General features: G+C 35.7%; 1 protein-coding gene across 3 annotated transcripts; it reads right to left on the reverse strand.

Annotated features, from left to right (window-relative positions):
* Positions 1 to 745: 745 nt before the first annotated feature.
* On the reverse strand, positions 746 to 21,588 carry NPAT (nuclear protein, coactivator of histone transcription). 3 transcript variants are annotated; one of them, XM_034409586.3, is made up of 18 exons: positions 21,364 to 21,588; positions 18,708 to 18,826; positions 17,245 to 17,305; positions 16,693 to 16,765; positions 15,698 to 15,738; positions 14,350 to 14,580; positions 13,541 to 13,622; positions 13,029 to 13,170; positions 11,923 to 12,014; positions 11,750 to 11,837; positions 11,346 to 11,442; positions 10,529 to 10,654; positions 7,960 to 9,561; positions 5,896 to 6,011; positions 5,685 to 5,790; positions 4,576 to 4,633; positions 2,450 to 3,533; positions 746 to 1,509 (listed from the first exon to the last, which is right to left on the reverse strand). In XM_034409586.3, the coding sequence occupies exons 1-18, from the start codon at positions 21,398 to 21,400 to the stop codon at positions 1,432 to 1,434; spliced, it is 4,233 nt and encodes a 1,410-aa protein (XP_034265477.1). In that variant the 5' UTR covers positions 21,401 to 21,588; the 3' UTR covers positions 746 to 1,431. The 3 variants fall into 3 exon arrangements, with proteins under 3 accessions (XP_034265477.1, XP_060542207.1, XP_034265473.1); XM_060686224.2 differs by having other exon boundaries at positions 746 to 1,506; positions 11,346 to 11,445; XM_034409582.3 differs by having other exon boundaries at positions 11,346 to 11,445.
* Between the last annotated feature and the right edge of the window lie 11 nt (positions 21,589 to 21,599).

The raw sequence follows: 21,599 nt of genomic DNA on the forward strand, positions 1-21,599 counted from the left end.
ATGCAAACTTTGATAAGTTTTTTTCCAGTGAAAGATTAAAATGAGGTTGAAGACAGCATGCTGTCCACTGTGAGATATAAAACACGGCCTTTTTATTGCTAAAACCTCTAGAAAAATACTTTCATGTGTGGAAGTACACAGATTGAATTGTTAAACAGCTGAAAGGCTATTTTTGAATTCTTGGTAGAGTCATTTTTAAATATCTGGTAGATGTTGATTATAAATATCCAACCTAAAGCAAAGTGAACCTAATCTACATTTACAAATATCCTTGTAGTTTTAATTGAATTTAATTGAAAGTCATTACTGCTGTTACCCTCTTCATACATTCAAGGCTAAAAAAAGAGAGAGCCTTGTATATACATGCCTGACAGTTTATAACCAGAGAAATGAGGATTTTACATTTTATGAGAGATTTACTGAGCAGAAAGATTCCTAAAATTCTCTCCAGATTCCTAAGAAGATTATTTCTTCTGCAAGGACATAGGTGGAGAGCTATGCAGCATGCACCAAGAACTTTACTGATTGAGCAGTTCTGCTTTCCCACTCATGCAATTTTAATTGTGTGAGATACCCACTACTGCAAATGATGTCACATCCTCAGGATATATATTTAAATTTTCTCTTGCTTAAACAAGTTAAGCAAAACAAGTTTATCAAAATTAAATTTGTATCCCCAAAGGCAGAAAACACATCCCTAAGTAAATTTTATGGCGTAAATGAGAAGTCTGTTAAGATATCTATGTATAGTAAGAGAATTGAAAAGTATTTATTATGCTAGATTACAGCTAAAGGAAAAAAACAGAGAAAAGGAAACAGGAAAGTTCTCAATACAAAATCAGCTGAGGTTTTCTGCTACAGGCCAAGCATTAAAGTGTATATATATATATATATATATATATACTCACAGATAAGCCCACTATCGATAAGATGAACCCAATTTTTGAGGGGGTGCTTTTTTGATGCCTACTATAAATTCTCAGATTATCTGCAAGTATATACAGTAAATCTGTTCATCCAAATTCATCCAGCTATATGAAGTTTGCTTTGATTAAACCATGGGGTCCAATCCTAGGCACACAATCTGAAAACCAGCAATCTTGGTTCTAGGCGTCTTTAGGATAAGAGGTGTCTGACACCATGAAACCCTGCTAAAACAATTCTAGAAGAACATAGTCAACACCTGGTGTTAATAAAAGTAGCATTTTGTTCTTTTACAACTTGAAAATCTGTACAATAGTTACATGACAAAATAAACTACAAATTTAACATAGAATCTTTAAAGGCTCTTAGAAAACATCCATTAAGTTCATTAGATCCAGGATGATTTTCATTTCAGATGTTGAATTTTGATGATTACATAATATAATCCTAAACTTGTTCTCCTCTTCATCGTGCTGAAGAACATCTGTACTTGAATACAGCTGACATTTATTCATCATAATGCAATGATAATAAAAATTTATCCACATCCATTTCTGCAGGAAACGCAATTGGTAATTTCTTCTGCTGAAAAAGAAAATATTTATATATATATAAAATATTTATTTATGGCTAAAATCTGCATAGAACAGATCATTTAAACTCCCATCTCCAGCAACGTCTATGTTCAAAAGCATCAAACTTTTTTCTTCTGATAGTAAGACTGCCTCATGCCCCATTATTTAACTTCTGTAAGATGTATGTCAGTAGTACAAGGAACTATTCTTCATAGGAGCTAACAGCAGTATCCCTTATGCATTCTAAACTAGTTACTACTAGTTAAAACTAAGATTTTAAGAATTAAGCTTCACCCTTAAGCACTATTGTAGGTATCATAAGCACTAAGCCAGTTTAGTTAACAGCAGTTTCATACCAAGCAGTGATGATATATTATCACTATAAGTAAGCACTTATTCTACAGTATATCAAAATTATTGATATTTTCTAATTTTATATCTTTTAGAAAGGAGTTAATTTTAGTCCTGTTTTAGTCAAATCTTTATCCTGAAAATGGCCTATGTTAATGGATAGAAAAGAGAAATGATGTATGTCATAAACAGTGACAAAGTCAAGAGGAGGATTTTCTTCCCCAAAGTATATGAATACTAGTAGGAAACATAGGGAAGATGTTTCTTGTCTGCAGGTGGAATGCACTTGAATGTTTCCCATAATTGGCTGCTAAGGGATTAATTGAGCCAATTTGGTGCAATGGTTAAGGCACTGGGCTAAAAACCAGATCATGAATTCTAATCCTGCCCTGGGCATGAAGCCAACTGAATGACCTTGGTCCAGAGTCCCATTCTCTCAGCCCTAGGAAGAAAGCAAGGGCAAACCACTTCTAAAATCTAGCAAAGAAAACTTATTATTCAAAGGCACAGGACAAAATAGGGGATCAACCTCTATTCTTCTATACATAGTTCTCTACCGCTATACAAATGCTGTTAAATAAAAAAAAAAACCTGCTTACCTTTATCTTCTTTTTCTTTACGGGCAATGCAAAATTCTGAACATCCTTTTTATTGGTAGTCCGGGAATTCTTTTCACAATCCACAGTGTCTTCCTGCTTTCTTTTTTTAGTTGCACTTCTTATAGACTTAAACTGTTGAGTATTGTCCTTCAGTGGAGTAGTACTAGTCCTTGCAATAGCGGCGCGTGAAAGTATCATCAAAGTGTGGGCAGCCATGCTAACACTGTTTTCACTACCCGTTTCACTTGCTGGGCTACAGGCTGGCAGATCAGGAGTAGCTGGAGGAACCATGATCCTTGGTGTTGTACTATCTTCACTATACCTTTTACAGGTTGGGGTCCTTATATCAAAGGTATCGTCTGAATGTCTATCACTAGTACCTGAAGGCGTACGGGGTAGTGGCAGTTCCCCGTTTTCAGGTAGCTTACTAGCGGGGCTATGCCTTTGAATATCATACAGCATTTCCACAGCTTGCTTAGTTAAAGGACCGGTCAAGCTATTGACTTGACTGGGAGACTTAGTTTGCTCTTTTTTAAATTCCTTTGAAGGTAAAACACCTGCGTTTTTATTGTTGGCATTTGGTTGAAGCCCCTGTTTTTTAGTTACTTCCTGAGCTGAGGAACAATTCTTCTCATGATGAAGACTTTGTTGGCTGTTGGATAAGGGTGCCACCTCCTGAGTTTGGGGGACAAGATTCCTTTCTAATTCGTTCTCTTTATTTGCTGTCTGCTTTCTTAATATATCCGATGCTAGTCCTGGACCCGAACCTTTTTTCTCCAGTTGGCTTTCCTTTACAGCCAAATTTTTGCTAGTAATATCTGGCTTACATAAAATTCTTGGCAGAGTTCTTTCACGTTCCCTCTTGCTAGGTTGAGTTTTTGTTGATGAAAGCACAGTATTAGAAGAGCTTTGACAGATCTTAGAATTCTCATTCTTTTCTTTTTGTGATGCTTGGGTGGTATCAAAGCAAAGCACTCTTCTGTGACTGCCATTTTGTTTGTAACTTGGGCTTGTAGTATCAGCTGGCACCGTTTCTAGCTTCTTTTTCAAGTCCACACAAATATTTTTGTCTGAGTTTCCAATTCTGAAAGAAAAAAATAGTATTAGGCAACTTTGCCTGAAATTTCTATTTTAATTATTTTTGCTATCCAAAACCACTGCTCAGTGCTTAAATTGGTTTGATCTTAATCACCTCAAATAAATAGATTTAAGTATGATATAAAGTGTTAAACATTTTTAAATTATTTTACTTTATTGAAATGAAGAGAAGAATGCATAAAAAAATATTTTGTTTAGATGTCTATGGTGATTCTCAATCATCCAGGTCATGGTTGTCCCAGTTGTTTTTTCTAAAAGGCAACTGAACTGTTTTTCCCCCCTTTGAAAACGTTTTGTTTCTCATCCAAGAAGCTTCTTCAGTTCTGAAGTGAAACTTTTTTCAAAGAAAAAAAACACCGAAGTCCAGTTGTCTTTTGAAAAGCATCTTTGGGCTACAACAATCTTTGGGTTATTTTGTTTATGAATATTTTTTTTTAATTTTTCTTTTTAACTTTTACCTATATGTATTTGTAGCATACACATAAAACCAGTTAGAACTGACTCCCCAGAGTATGTGACAACACTCATTGAAAATGATTAGCATGAAGATAAGAACACTAGCCTGAAGTGATTTTTACAGGTAGACCTTGGCTTATGGCCCATTCGTTCAGGGACTTTTCAGTTACAATGGTGCTGAAAAAATGGATGTACAACGAACTCTTGAAATTCTGGCCACTGAAGCAATCAATCATGTGATTGTGGTCTGGGCACTCAGGTTCCCAGCTCACAATTACAACATCCTGTGATCAAGATCTTCTCTGACCGCTTCCCATGAGAAAAATAAATGGGAAAGCCCACAGGGAAAGTCATAGATCGCTCCCACCCACAGCAACGCTTTCCCAATTCCAAATCACTCAAATGAAAAAATACTGTATGAATTGATGTTTGTCAGTAACTTCCAAGATTATATTCTGCAATTTTGTAAACCGAAACAAAGGCTGCTGGTTATAATGAAGATCAGCCAGTTTATACATTTCTCCATGTCCAGCAAATATACAAACTAAGAAATACCACACTGCATAACTGACCTCTGAACTCGAGCACCAGGATGATTGACAAGTTCTGATCCATTGAGCACTGGTTTTCCTAAATGATTAAGGCAAAATAAATAATCTTTATTAATAGCATTCAAGAAGCATTTAGTTTTATACTAAATCACAAAATATTTTTGGATGTCTTTTTGAGTACTGAACCCACATTTTATTTCTCAAGACACTTAAAAAATTGAAGTGCATATAAAAAAATCACAAGGGAATAAATGAGTTCTTACAGTCTTCCTTAATGACTTCCTCCTACTCTCAAACCTGACTGCTCTGAGGTAGAGAGAGACAAGGGCCTCTTGCAGATTTGAAGATCTGGATGGGTTTCAAATAAGCTAATGCCGAAGTAAAATAAGTACTTGGAAATATAGTTGCAAATAATGCATGTGGCATGGTATAAGTACTCTATAAGTCAATCATATAATTCTCAACGTTTGGGCAGTCATATTTTAGCACCCAGGGAATTTTCCCAAAAGACTTGACATAGCTGGTCATCACTGGCTGTCTTGAATGCTTTCTGGGTGCAAAAGCAGGAAATACATGAGGATGAAAACAATAACTGAGTAATTGAAACAAAGTTGGGTTTCTTCAGGCAAGACTGCAGCTGCATATGGAGCTAAACTTGTAAAACATTCCAAGCCCTTGAGCAATAAAATGCTCAGTCCAGAAGAACTTTTAAGTCCAGCATTTGGTCCAGCAAAAGAAAAGCTACTCCATTTATGTCTAGCTGTAAATCTACACTGAAAGTTGTTAATTTCCACATACGCAGCATATTTCTCTGCTTTTGATAGTCAATCTTATCAATCCCAAACTGCCTTAAGACGTTGATTCAAGACTCCCTTGGATCAGTTAACAGAGAAACAAGATAGAACTGAGCATTAACTGCAGGCTGAGGACTCTTTAACCCAAACCTTTTGGTATCTTTTTTCAGCTATGTCCCCATAGCTTGTTCAAGCGCCCCAAAATAATAAGACTTCCTCGAAAATAAGGCCAAGTGCTTATTTCGGAGTTCAAAAAATATAAGACAGGGTCTTATTTTCGGGGAAACATGGTAGTTGAACTAATATAACCTTGTGCTGCCTATGCCCTCTGCTTACCTCCTCCATTTGATTTACTTCTTGGTATCCTGTGAGATTTTGGAGGAAGAGGAAGCTTAGGAACACCTCCACTGCTCAACGAAGTGTGGACCGGCATATGCAGAATCTTTAAAAAGTGAAAGAAATAGAAATCAAGTTTTCTAAAAATTTCTTTAGCTCAAAATAAAAATAAAAATAAAAACAATAGTTATTTTTCAAACACAGCATTTACCTGACGGGAAGGATCTGAGAGAGTGTTTCCATTTTGCCCCATTATAGATACAGGAATCATTCCTACCATTCCTTGCAATACAGGCTGTATCGGAGAAGCAATTATAATTGCAGACCCTAAAAAATTAAGGTATCCATGTGAACTATAAAATTTTATATTCCTCCGTCTCTTTTTCGCTCTCCTATGTAAAATTCAGTGAAAAGACTGACGACAGATTTTGATAATTGAAGCTAAGTAAATCTAACCTAGTGACCTTAGAAGCTATATCTAAATAGCTTTGAGCAGTCCAGAGAAAGGACAAGCTATGAGCAGCAAAAAATGTAGTGCCAACTAAATGAACTAATGTTAGTTTTGATGATGCTACAATGAAAGGTTACAGCTCTAAAGACAAATCAATACCAAATTACAGCATTTCCTAAAAGCTGGCTCAGAGTTTTTTCCACATGGAGTAAGCCTACCTCAGCTTTGCAGTCGTATAGAGGAAGTGTGACCCGTGTGTGGGTTGTGTGCTGTCAAATATTTTATTAGCAGTTTATATAAAATATATAAAAATTTTTGGCAAACCTGAGTTTCTACAAGAAGTAGAAATGGAGGTGTAAATGGACATGAACAAATGAATGAGGTCCATTTGTATTGCCTCTTTGAGAAAAGCAGGGGTGCTATCATTTTTATTCCTTGTGAGGTTCTAGGCTTCCTTTTCTTTTCTTCTTCTATTCTCAAGTGCCTTTTACTATTTTCTGAAATATAAACTAGACTGCAAAAGTTTTACCTCCCCAAAGCCTCTCCAAGGTCTTACATAATCATAATAAGTACAATTATGTATAATAAGCATGTATAGAATTGGACAATCCAGGAATGGTTTGTTCTGGAGAATTCTAGGACAATCTGCTTCCTTTGGGATCGTCATGTCCCAAAGGGGGAGTTTCTCCAAACTACCATAATTGCTTCAAGATGTTTTAAATATATAATATGGCAGATGAACCAGATGTTTGGGATCAAACCACCTTATAACCACTTCTAGTTCAGACTATTTATTGAACTTCCATCTAAAAAAATTACATGATCTGAAGGGGAAGAGAACATTATATATCTTTCTAAAATAGTTTTCAACTCAATTTTTGCAAATCCTCCACTTATTACCTACAGTAATGCTTAAACATTTGTGAACAGTGTTGAATTTTCTAAATTTCTGCATAAATATGATCTAAAATGTGATCTGTTCTCCACACAAGTGGAGAACATTTATTTTTTCAATAAATGAACAAATATGTTTTTAATTCACTAAATTGCATTCTCTTTATCTAGTTTTAGGCTTGTATGGAATTCATGTTTAGGTCGTATTTATGCAGAAATATTAAAATTTCAAAGGACTCACAAACTTTAAGCACTAGTATATTCAGGCATATTATACTGTATATGCTTCTTAGTCAAAAATATTGTATAACTCACAACTTTAAATATAGGTTCTACTATTAGAATTTTTTAAAATATTGGAATGCTGAAGAAACAATTTGTAAGCAACTGAGCATTAGCTATCAAGAAATAGTAGAGATTAAAGGATTAGGCAATCATTTACATATTGTTATTGTACCTTATGCTATTAAATCAGGATATGACTTTCAGCTTATGTTTAGTGGCTGCAAAAACAAAAAAAAGGAAGTCTTAGTGCTTGAATAGACTTCTCTTCTATGTGAGTCTTTCTATGTGAACATATTATTGAGTCTTCATGGTCCTTGATTTTGACCAAGTCAGAAAGTTACTCACCCAACTTCTGGGGTTTTTTTTTCTTTATTAAAAATCTAATGGACATTGGTGTCATCATGCTAAATGATATGGAATCAAGGGTTCAGCAACTGCCAATATAAGTCAATTCACTTACAGCAATTGGTTACAACTCATCTATGATTCAAAGACCATCATGTAAATTTTGTCCCTGTGATTTTTTTTTTAGTATCAGTTTCTATAATTTTATTTGACCGTTATAAATTACCTTCAACCAACAGCACATTGAAATCCAACTGTTTTAAAACCCAAGCAAACATTTAGTTGTCCATAAATAATTACCCTGTGAAAAGTTTGGAGACATTGGTGGGTTCATGGCAAACAAACCATTTGTCCTAGGAGGCGTCCGTAACTGTGGTGGCATTGGAACCTGTGATGTAAGAGAAGTTGGATTGCCTGGAAATACGACTAAATTTGAGGGAGTAACGTTAGTACTCAATGCTGTTGGCTCAGATATACAGGAGGCAATATAAACACTATTGGAGCTTCCAAAAGACGTGCTTGTGGCTGGCATTAGTTGAATAAATTCTCCATCCTTGGAAACATTACTCGTGCCAGCAACTGAAAATACAGCACAATCTTCATTCTGTATGTTGAACGAACTCACAACAGAATCTTGAGATCTGAGAACCAAAAGATTCTGTTCTATCAAAGATGAATCTCCAGGCCTTTCAGATTCTTCAGCTGTTATAGATTTAGATGTTCTTGTCATCTTGGATGGTGATTTAGCTGGAGAAGACAATATTATAGTTGGTACATTTTCCCCTGTGATGCTGGAAACAGCATTGTTTAGTTCAGTGTCTGATGAAATGAATGGATCATCGCTAATAATAATGTTTAAAGAAACAATATTAGAAGGATCTACACTAGTGCCTTGATTACTAGATGAAACACCCCCAGCAACTTTGTTTCCTGGGCTTGTTTCACCTCTTGGATCTGGAAATGGAGAATGACATTCACTGGATGTAGTGGGATTGGCCTCAATAGTTGTTTCTGTAGGCCTCTCATTATCAGAAGTTAAAAATAAGCTCTCAGCATCTGCTTTTGTAGAAGATGATGGTTCCTGCATTTCTACCTGTGTTATTTCAGAATCCTCCAATTTCTGGTTTCCATATTTTAAGCAAGGCTCTGGGTCTGTAGCTGGATCATCCAAATTAAGACTATTGGAAGTACCAACAACTTCAAGCTGGAGCTCTACTACATTTGGACCGGACGCTTCAACCACAAGTGTTGCAGAAGGTTCTGATTCCAACTTATTCGAGCCTTGACAATCAGAAGAACTAGGACTGTTTTGGTTGTGCTGGGCAGATACAGGAAACACAGATTGGCCTGTGACCTGCTGTAAATTTTCAGCAATTTCTTTTGAATGGCTGCAATTCACACTGAGTTTGTTCACTGTTTCACTTTCACCAGATTTCAAGGGAGCAAGCACTTCTGCGTTTGTTTTTTCAGATAGCATATGATTTGGCAAAGAACAACACTCAGTTCTATCGGATAAAGCTGTTTGTGAAATATCCAGCTGATTATACGGCAAATCAGGTAAGTTCTGAACACCTTGACATAATACATCTTTTTCAATTCTGTAATTCCTTGTAGCTGGTCCTTGTTTGTTGTAAGAATCTACATTGTGCTCAGTACCAGGAAACTGATTTTGCTCAGATTCAAAGGTAGATTTTGGCTCGATTCGTTGCTCAGGTGTCTCCATTTCAACTGATTCACTTTGATTTCTCACTCCAGAGCCTGAAGAAAATTCTCCAGATACTATAGATTGTATCTTTAGATGCTGTTCTAAAGTCAAATCATGTTCATTGCAATTAGTCTTTAGGACACATGCTTCTTTTGAATGATCGTCTGTGTATGATAGACTCTCATGGGAATGATCACCTGCAATATAAAAATAAAATGAATTTAGCAAAAAAACACACCAGGTTTTAAATCGAATTATTAATCTTCTGTATATTTTTGTCAGGACAATGTTTGTTGACAGTTACTATATTTTCAGCATTCTGGATTCTGATTTTTAATGATAGCCTGAACTATAATCTCTAAAGGATAAGATGAATAATATCAGAAGGATAAAATATATCCCTGTCTGCCTTTTTCAAAGGACATATGATAGAGCACAGAATAAATCAGCATTGCTCATTCATTGAATGCACTTGGAATGTTGTGTGCAGTTGTTACTGCATCTTAAGATCTTTCCTGCAAGAAAGTCCAAGAAGTGATAACAAATAATCACGGTTACATATGCATGAATAAATATATTACACACACACACACACACACACACACACACACACACACACACACAAAGATATATAAAGATATAATGCATACGAAACTATACATATGAAACAAACAAGAACTCTCTTTTGCCTCAAGAAAAATTAGAAATGGATTTCTTTCTTTCACTAATTATGGAGTGATATATATAATCACTAAAGTCAACATTTTAGCAATGGCAGGCATTCTAAGCTGATTTATGGAGAAGAAAAAAAGGTATTAAACAGAAGTTGTCAAGCTGAATAAAACAATCCTTAGGTTTTTAAAAGGAAGGTAGAAACTTAATTGTAACTTAAATTTCAATTAATCAACTTGCAGCCTGACTTTATATGGATTTGCAAAAAGCTAATTCCATGTATTTCAAAAGGAATTACTATCCTTTGTACAATAAAGACATATTTAGCATATTATAACAATTATGAAATCTTCTGGACCCACAGATGGTATTCAATTTTATAATAGGCATACCATTACCCCAAACATCCACGATTCTAAGTCTTGAAATCAATAATAGTCTTGTATGTCAAAGAAACCAGATACCGGTTTAGACTCATTTAGAAATGCTTACCAAGTTCCTTAGTGCCAATATAGCTTTCAAGTGCTTTTAGGTTTTCTTCATCCACCAACATTGAATTATCTGTTCCATTCTGTGTAGGAATACCCTGAGAAACATTTCTACAATTCTTCGTTTTACCTATTTAAAATAAGAAAAAAGTTCTAACTTCAACATAAGATGGAAGAATCGAAATCAATTCTTTAACTGCATTAAGGGTTCATTTTATGTCATCAACTTCACACTTGAGACCATTCTTTAGAAATTATGTCTGGCCCAAAGTGAACAATTTGTAGAGGGTCCAATCTAATCTATTTGATAACCTAAAAACTCTAAGTCAAATATGAACTGAAATCCTAATACAACTGTTTTGATGGGATGGAATGCAAAAACTACTTGTTTGTATGACAGAAATGTCTAAATGACAAACGATAAAGAATAGCTTTTCAAATCTCCCCTAGCTATGTAATTTCTAGCAACATGTGTTGAAATTCTAGAATTGCAGTCAGAATACTTTTGCAGGATGGGAAAAACTAAGAAAATATGAGAATCTGCACTGGAACTGTGAAAACTTGTCATAATCATGACAGGAAAACTGTAGCATTGTTTTAATGGAAAAGTTCAATCAGACTAGTAAACTAAAGTTCTTGAGAGTATCAGTTTATATTTTCTGTTAAAATATATGGACACAAAGGGTTAATTCAGTCGAAATGCAAGTCCTTCATACACTGTAATACTTTTCTTCTCAGTCCCACTGAGTTCAATGCAGATGGCTGGAAATCACTCACCATTGTAAAAACCTATGATATTTAAAGTGAAGAATAATCCATACCAAAATCAAATATATCAAAGAGTCCTTGAAATGCTGGATCTGATTCTGTTTGCTCCAGAATCTCCTGGATGGCTTCTTCTGTCATGTGAATTTCACCCTGCTGGGGTGTAAAAATAATCAGATATCAGTTAAAACATATTAGTTTTCTCTATCTGAGCAAAAAATATTCTGAAAGGTAGTGCAGGATGGGAAAAATCCTGCACTATAGACCATCAATCAGATTTAAAGATTCATAGCAGTACTGTTCTTTGTGGGCCTATCTTGATCAGAACTGAGAACAGGAGAAAAAGTAGGCAGACAAATGTACAACCTGCAGCTTAGCAATTTATGTAGCTCTTTGAGCAAAACCCTAATTTATTTGCTACTTATAAGACCCAAATACTATATTAAAATCAGACACTTACCTGAAGACCAAGAAATTCATCAATCGAAGGCTCTTGTATTGTTGGACCACTTTCCACCTGTTTTGCTGTCTGAGACATATTGCCATCGCTGAGAAAAATGTGTAAATATTTAGTATGTTTCAGAAATAATCTAAGCATCTTGAATAGTTTTTTTAAAAAATGAAATCTATTACCTGCCCAAGAACTTATTAATATTTTCAGCTAGCTTCTCCTGAAGACATTTGCTGCTCAGAATTTTCTCTCTGGCATTTTCAATAATCATTTGCTAGGAAATAAATTCAAAGTAGTCCACATTTTTGTTTTCATAATGTTTATAAAAGAAAAATTAATCCTATCAGCATCCTAATAAACTCTCCCCTTTGGTAGATATACACTCCCATGTACTCTATAATTTCTTAATTGGGACATCAAATATGACATTTGTGCAATGGTCAGCAAAATCTTAAAGTTAGAAATTGTTCTCAATGTCATTAATTTTTCTACATATCTCTAAACTGTAGATGCAGTTCCTTACAAAGGAAAAGACCTAAGACCATATTTGTAGCACGCATATGATACAGGTAGTTCTCAATTTACAACTGTTCATTTAATGATTGTTCTAAGTAGTAACGGCACTGGAAAAAGTGACTTATGACCGTTTTTCACAGTTACAACCTTTTCAGCATCCTCATTATCATGTGATCAGATGCTTGGCAACTGGTTAATACTTATGACCATTGCAGCATCCCAGAGTCATGTGATCTCCTTTTGCAATATCCTGTCAAGCAAAGTCAACTGAGGAAGCCAGATTTACTTAACAGTCAAGTTACTAACTTATCAACTGCAGTAATTCACTTAACAACTGTGGCAAGAAAGGTTGTAAAATGGTTCAAAACTCACTTAACAAATGTCTCACTTACCAATAGAAATTTTGGGTTCAATTGTGGTCGTATGTCGAGGACTACCTGTACCTATGTAGCAATTTGGATGATGAAAGCAGCCCTGTAAAGTCCCAACCATCTTCTGTTGTAATATTTTTGCCATACAGCTAATAAGGGCTTATTCACCTTGACCACAGCCTTGAATTTAAACTCTTAAGGATTAAAAATATTTGCATAAAATGCTATTAAAATCCCCATCCCCAAAGAAAGGAATAGTATTTCATGCTAACATGGGAAGTTTTAAAAGAGAAAAATCTCTGCACACCAAGACATATATAAAACTGGGATAATCAAACCAAGAAAAGTGAGGAGGGTAAAAAAAGAAAAATATGAAGTTTGTTTTAAAAAATATGGCTTACAGGAAGGTCACCATCAATAAGTTCTAGTTGCTCACTTTCTTCTTCCATGGGCAAGCTTTCTTTTTCCGCTAGAGGAGACTCTCGTAAACTACAATTAGACAACTGTGGTCCTGATGTGTTATTCCTTTTCTTCTGGGAGTCACTGAAATATTTTAAATATTGGATGGGAACAACATGTTATTAAGGCTAGAACTTCATGACTCCTGCATAATCTTATCTATTCATGCTTAATGTTTTGTTCAACATTACATTAACGTGTTTCAGAGGAGTCCAAAGGAATTATAATGGAATTAGATTTGCAGTCCAAGAGGACAATGACAGAAAACAAAAGTGAGATGTAATGACTTGACCCAAATTCATAAACATGTCAGTGGAAATGTAGAAGGACATTAATATGAACCGAGGACCACATACCTTTTCTCTACTTCTCATTTTTCACATCTTTCTTTATGTACAAATTCTGAATATGCAACATACGTTACACTATAAATACTTAAGCTGGGAACTGTTACCTTTTTCTTTTTCCTGGAGACAATACACTTGAGTTAAGCTTTCGCTCTTGGAGTGCAGAAACCAAAGTGAGGGAATCACCCGCTTTAAAAAAAAAGCATTTAAGAACAAAATTATATTAAGCATTGATTTGTTTAAGAGGTTTAGGATATCAATAATGAATCGGTATTGTCAGCACTAAGAAAATGAGTGTGATACTGATTGGAAAAAACATAGCATTCTCTTTTTGAATTTAATTCAAACATGAGCTGTATAAAAACCTAAATAAGAAGAAAACAACTATTTTGTGCTAGCTGAGAATACAGCACAGTTTAATTTTCTATTGGAGAATGTAAGGCTAGTAGGTGGTATTACAGGTGGAGACTTAAAGGACCAGAGAAGCTGTAAGAAGGACGATGAAGAGAGAACTAAAATGGTATTGTAAAGGCTAGCTGATAAGATAGATCTAGATTCTAGACAAATCCAGTTGCTGAAGATTGTTAGCATGCTAGCACAGAGGCCAATAATCCTAACATGAACTAGGCCACGCATTATAGATATTTTTTCTGGGATGGTGGCAATTATCTGAAGCAGATGAGGACCCAATGCAGAAAAGTACGTTTCAGATAAAAAGGAGAATGCAGGAAGAGACCAAGTGTATCATTTGCTGATGATCTGTCAGGGACTAAAGATGATAGAAAAGGAACAGGGTTTTCATGCTCCCTATATTTAGTGGCAGAAAGGAAATCCTATGTTGTTGTGGTCACATGGCTTTCTCAAAAGTTTCCTTATAGTTTGTACCCACTATTCAAGAAAAGTTCAGTAAACTTACTATTAATTTGGCTTTCCTGAATTTGGCCCTGGTGTGTAGAAGGAAGATTCAATCTTGTCTGAGCCAGACTTGAACCTATAACTGGTTTAAGAATAACCTGTGTGGCTGTCATTGCTGTGGAAGTTAGTTGTCCTGGCTGATAAACTGCAGGTGATAACCCTAAATTAGAAGAGGCTGACTGTTGAAGGCACTTCTGCTTTTTCATATCTACAATTGCACTTCTAGTGCGACCTTTAAGAAAACATTAAAAAAGAAACATAGAACATTTCATTAGTTATTTGGTAAATTTATATGACCACCCATTTTATGTATATGACTGTGAGCAAAGTACAAAGTCTAAAAATGCATAAATCATTAAACAAACAAACAATTAGATGCAACAAAATTAGATGTTAGATAATTTCAGGAGCCAACTAAGTTTTAGAGTCAGCTTTGGCATTGAAATAAAGATGATTGTTTTTTGTTCCTTCACTCATCACTAATTTTGAGCCGGAAAGCATTTATTTTTCTGTTGGCAAATATAACTGGCATCAATGAATGCTATGCTGTCTTGATATATATTCCGGTTCAGGAATGTATGCCACTTTCTAGGATTATTTAATCTAAAATTAATAGAAATTTACTGAACTAGTATATGGCATTTTTCTGGATTGTTTCTAGATTGGAGTCATAGGTGTATCTCCTGCTCCCATACCTCCTGATTATTTTTGTGGCTAGAAGTAGAGAAAGTATGTTTGCTTGCTTATTTATTCATTATATTTGTATCTCAACAAAATCTCCAAGGACTGTCTGTAGTAAACAGCATAAAATATCTAAATATACAATATTAAAATATCCACAGTAAGAAAATAATATATAATATGGAGCCATAAAGACCTTAGATACCTTTTATCATGTCATTTAAATAGTTTAGATCATGTCAATTATCTCCAAATCCTCTTGGGAAAAGCTATTTTAATCAGCTTTTGGAAAGCTGTAAGGGGGGACCTTCTATAATTCAGAGGGAGGGTCTAGTTACTCTTATTGGGAAAGGAAGCATCTTCAGGTCTTAGTATTCCTCACTTCATGGATATAGAAAACTAGAAAGCTTTTTCCAGAGAAATGGGAAAATATAGCATAGAGATTATAGAAGAAAAAGCTAGGGAGACTGTGCTGGTAAATAAATGTCTAACATCTGGGTCTTGTATCCAATATCTGTATTACATAGTCCAATATAAAGCACTAGCATGCTTTATTAGAACGAAGTCAGTGAAATTAATGAGATTGGTTTCTAAGTAATTATGATTTAAATGTATGAAAAGCTTTTAATAGTAAACTCAAGCCACATAACATAGCTTCAAATACATACTCCGTTGATTAGCAGAAAATCCAACTGAATTCTGCATGCTCCTGCAAAAATTGAATTTTATATTTAGAATATTTATATGATAATCATATCTACAGAGATAAATGCAAAAAATATGTTTCGGTTGACAGTTTTCTTATTTGTTTTATGCTATTTCAGTATCATATAACATAGGAATCAGTTCCTGGCATCAAATACTATCCTGTGATCTTGCACTATACTGAGATGGGAAAATGCTGAAATTATGCAAAATTTAGGGCAATCTCACCAATGTAGGGTGAGGCCGAAACTGTATAATACTTTAGCAACTACATGAAAATTGTAAAAATTGAAATTTTGAGTGATTTCAGTAAAGAACATGAATTTAGTAGCTTTATATACCATTCCAGTTGTCAACTGAGTAGCTAGTATTCCTATTGTATATGAATATGATGGAAATAACAAACATGATTATCAATAAACATTATTAAAATTATTCATATACTGAACAATTATAATCTTGAATAAACATATATTCTTATACAAATAAAATTCCTCTTGAATCCCCCTCAAAGTCCTGTTGAAATAGTCAGGCTTTAATAATTTCTCTGAATCCCAATAGTGTTCTTATTTTAGCATTTGGATATTATTTTATAAGATGAAGATTTTATAAAATAGAATGGATAGCATCCAATTATGTTTTTTTCTGCTAATGAAGCAACATTTGTCAGTAGTGCTGGAGAAGGGACAATTTCGCCTGTTCCTCACCACTGCACCCTTAACGAAAACCACATTGGTTTCATTCAACAAGTTAGGGCTGTCCATGGGACATCAATATGAAAGAAACTGCAGAATCAAGAAAGCATGTAAAAATTGAATTCCCAATAATAAGAAAATAAGATTTGTCTTTGTAATTCTGCACTTGATATGGCCCAAAGGGCTAATCAATAAATAAAATTGAATATTGAAAGAAAATAAGCAGTCAGATTTACAGACTATTTGCACTAAATTCAAATTACCTGATTTGAGAAAGTGTATAATCTAGCTTCTTCCATAAAGATGACATCATCGCTGGAACATCATTTGTTGTTTCTTGAAAATATATAATTTTGTAAAAATTTTAAAAATATTACAAATGGAAAATCAGTGAACCAACAGTTATTCAACCAAGAAACTATATTTCTAATATCTAATTTATTTGATGTTTGATTTCTATTTATTTCAGTATTTTTCACTTAATGTGATTGCTATTGAGGGACTTTTCCTTTCTGCTGCTTAATGATCAATGTTATTTAATTTTATTTTTCTAATTGATATGCCTTTTCTATTTCATAACTACAGGTAGTCCTTGATTTCATTTAATAACTGTCTTGCCTAGCAATGGAAATTCTGGTCCCAATTGTGGTCCCAAGTCAAGAGCTTGTGTCATATTAAATTTATTTAAAGAGCATGATTTCAATGCTTCCTATGATTCAATAAATACATACATTTAATTGTATAAGATCAACAATCTCTCAATATAGTCAAAGAAACCAATGCTAGCAATAAAATGTGACTTTACCCACACCTACCTTTGGATTTCATGGCTATGTACTCATTCAATATGGTAATCAAGTTTTTTCCAAAGAGAGACTGAGAAGAGAAAAAACAATATTAAACTATATCATAAAACACTGCAAAAATGTCACTTCTCCAAAGTATTTAGAAACATCAACCACCTACCTTATCTTAATGGCAAACTGTAATTTAAGTGTGTCTCTTAAGCAGAGGAGCCTTGTGTCTCTCTGGGATGCAATGTGCTGAAGAGGGGTCAGCAGAAGAGGGACCACCCCCACTGCTGCCTCATTTTTTAGGACTGGCCTAGTTTCTGGTCTGCTGAACTCTTTTCATTTGTTTGGGTTGGGCCGATGACAATCACCTGTGTGTTCTGGATAGGACTTGTCATGTGTGTGAATGACTGTGAGGTATATGTTTATATTACCAAGTTCCCTCTTAACTAGGCGTCTTGATTGCCAAGTCCTAAGGGCAGGTGTACTTGGTGGGGCCAGGGGCTTGAGCATGGGCACAAGTGCAGGTTGGATAAGTTTGATGGTGTTGGAGAATGAAGTTTATTAAAGGAAGGTATTTGATGGGCAGGTATGTGTCAAGTAGCGACAGGCAGAAGGTATCAACCACATAAAGCAGCCCAGAAAATCAACTTCATATGAAAACTACAACTATACCCTATTATAACAGTATCTTGCAAATCTGATTGTGCTATCCCTATTCTCCTTCCTATACTCCAATGAATCAGAGGGGAATTGTAAATTGCTTTAAATATTATATGCTTCCAAGGAGTTAAAATGTTTCCTCCCAAGTAATTGCCCATTACTCCCAAGTAATGGTTCTTGCATATTTGTCACAAGGTCATCTCCTTTACTCTCTACATGTAATATGGTAGGAATTTGAGGGAGGGCCACTTTCAGGGTTGGCCGATTCAATGGCAAGATTGCTCCTGTTTGCCAGCTCTCAGCATTCATCTCTGATGTTACTGGGTCTTCACTGTCAAAATACCTCTTGGAACACCCGGGAACAGCATCCCCCTAGAGATTTGTACAGCTCCCACCTTGCTCGTCTGCAAGAGATCCCTTAGGAGATCTTGGTTTATAAGCCTTGGTTTATAGTGTTTAAATGTGCCCCTTTAAATTGGCAATGATGTGGAAAGCTGCTTTGTTCCCTCAGACAATTTTTTTTTCTTTGTTTCATTCTGGAGTTGGGAAGCCTAGATATTCAATAAATAAATTAGATTACACATTAATTATTCCAGACGTGCTTGAAAAAATATAGCAAGATTTAAGATATTATAAAGAGAAATATTATAAAGATTTGGCAGAAGAAGAACATCATGGCTTCAAAACCTAAGGGACTGGTTTGGACAAACCTCAGCAGCACTTTTTCATGCGGCTGTTGACAAAAATAGGATTGCCAACATGATCGACGGATATGGCACAAGAAGAAGAAAGAGAAATAATTTTTGAAAATACATGCTACTTACTAGTAAACAGGCCGGTACAAAGCCTTCTCCTGTACAGTGCTCTGCATATTCTTTTAAATCTGAACTTTCCAGTATAAATGCTCTGCATGTGGCTAAAAGCTTTTCTTGTTGTAAATAACCTGAAAAGAGAATAATTTTTTTTCTAATCTGTGCATCATTATGAAAAGAAAAGAAAAAAAGTTTAACATTTGTTAATATCAAAATATATGTTCTTGTTTTAGAGGCATTTATCTATGTGGGATTGTAAATAAAGATGTACACATAATATTCCCCATGTTACTTCAAACAACATTTTCTGTGTATGATTCTGTATGACTATCAGTTTTTATTAGTTTTGCCTTTGTTTCCCCCCCATTCTTTCTACAATGTTTATGTTTACCTAGTTTTTAATTTACTATCACTGTATTTTACATTTTGTAAATAATTTCAAATGTCTTTGTATAGGAAGTGACATTCAATATATTTAATAATTTATGTTTTCAGAAATACTCTCCCTTTAAATGTAAACAAATCTACTATGCATTACTTAAGATTGCGCAATTAAAATGGAACAACTCACTTGATGGAAATGGATTCTGAATGATTCTGCATTTAATAGGTGACAATTTATACAAAAACTTACAGTAACATTTAAATAAACATGGATTATATTTTGTACACACATGCAGTGTTATATTTTCTGAAGGATGTGTATCATAGCATAAATTCTAATCTGTTAGAACAATTATTTGTAGCCTTCTTTTTGATCATCTTTCTTCAAATCTTTCAACTTTGTGGACTGCCAACAGTGTCAAAAATAATACAAAAAGAAGCATAGCCCAATAAAACCACAAATGGATTCTTCATAATTTAGTCATAAATTCAAAATCTTTGTGGTGGAGATAATCTGGCCTGATTAGACAAAAGAAAACATACAATATTGTACAATGCAAATATCCCAAAATATAAAAAAGTTATTTCAGCTATCCAGTTGCTTCTGTCCAATGTGAAATCTTGCATTTACTATTTTATACTATTGCCTTTAAATATCCAAGTGTCTGGTTGAATTGCAAGTAGCAATTCTCTTCAGAGACCTTCCACAAAAGCTTCAATAATTATAGGTAGTCCAAAACCTATTACCACAATTGAGCCCAAAATTTCTATTACTAAGTGAGAAATTTGTTCAATGAATTTTGCCCTATTTTACGACTTTTTTTGCCACATTTCTTAAGACAAATCAGTGCAATTGTTAAGTTAGTAACATGGTTGTTAAGTGGTTCTGATTCCCCATTGACTTTGCTTGTCAGAAGGTCGCAAAAGGGCATCACCCGATCCCGGGATACTGCAACCATCATAAATATGAACCAGTTGTCAAGCATCTGAATTTTGATCATGCAACCATGGGGATACCGCAAGGGTCATAAATGTGAAAAATGGTGAAAAGACGCTTTTTTCATTGCCATTTTAACTCTGAACAGTCACTAAATGAACTGTTGTAAGTCGAGGAATATGTATACATATATATACTGTTTCCCCAAAAATAAGACATCCCCTGAGAATCGGACTTTGAGCGCATGTGCTGAAATAAGCTTCCCCCCGAAAATAAGCCCTCCCTAAAAATATTTAAACACAGAGCTGGAAATCAGGCAAGAGGAGCCCCATCACCAAGAGCCTTGGTGGTGCAGCAGACTAAAGCACTGTTAAGTAACACCAGCTGCCTGCAATTACTGCAAGTTCAAATCTCAAGGTTGACTCAACCTTCCATCCTTTCGAGGTAGGTAAAATGAGGACCCGGTTTGTGGGGGCAATAAGCTGACTTTGTATATATATAAAAAAGAACACCGCTTGGGGGGGGGGGGCGAAAGCCCTACTAAGCAGGTATATACAAAAGTATGAAGGCTATTGCTTAACGCATTGTAAGCCGCCGTGAGTCTCCGGAGAAGGGTGGCATATAAATCGAACCAATAAATAAATAAATAAATAAATCTTGGTCCACACACCCCAAAATAATAAGACCTCCCTGAAAATAAAGCCAAGCGCTTATTTCGGGTTCAAAAAAATATATGACTGGGTTTTATTTTCGGGGTATATATATATATATATATCGTGAAGAAGATGAAGGTGAAAGATGGAGATGGAGGAGAAGAAGAAGAGGAGGAGGAAGAGGAAGAGGAGGAGGAAGAAGGAGAAGGAGAAGAGGAAGAAGAAGATCCATCTAGTGAGGCACCAAACGATGCAAAGCCGTGTCGCCTGTTAAGGACCAGACAGGTTTGGCAAGGAGAGCAGATCAACAACAGCCACACGGAGGGAGAAGAGCGGGAAACGTCAACGACCCTCGGGGTCGATTCTGAGCAGAAGGGCCGGGCCGCCTCGGAAACTTTCCCCGCCTTTCCTTTGAAGAAACGTCGGCGGGGGTTTCTCTTACGGACCTGCCAGTCCCACACCCGCGCTACCTGTCTTCTTACGATGCCCTGAACCCCGAATCCTTTCACTCTCGCCCGTTGGCCGAATGAACCCAGGCCGCGGGGGGTCAGGATTTAATCCCGAGGAGTGGGTGGGTCGTGCGAATCGATAAAAGCGGGTCAACTGCATCAACCGCACTTCAGCTCCGGGTGAAAAAAAGAAAAGCGAAGAGGGCCTCGCCTTCCTTCCGACCCTCGTCGCTCTTCGCGCTTACCTAGCACCAGACGGGCCACGTCAGACGGCAGTAACATGGCGAGGGGAAACGGGACTCCGTCTCCTCACCCGCCGGCGGGGCGAGAGACCGACCCTCACCCACTTCCAGCGCGGCGATACGGCTTTCTTTCCCCCTCCCCGATTTCTTCAACTCGGGAAAGGCGCGCCCCCCCGCCCCGCCAAAAAAAAAAAAACCTCCCTCAGAGAGCGAGCGCGGAAGCCCCGACCCGCCTCCCC

The sequence above is a fragment of the Pantherophis guttatus genome, chromosome 5 (genome assembly GCF_059756535.1).
Source record: "Pantherophis guttatus breed Tessera chromosome 5, ASM5975653v1, whole genome shotgun sequence".
In the NCBI taxonomy this organism is placed as follows: Eukaryota; Metazoa; Chordata; class Lepidosauria; order Squamata; family Colubridae; genus Pantherophis; species Pantherophis guttatus.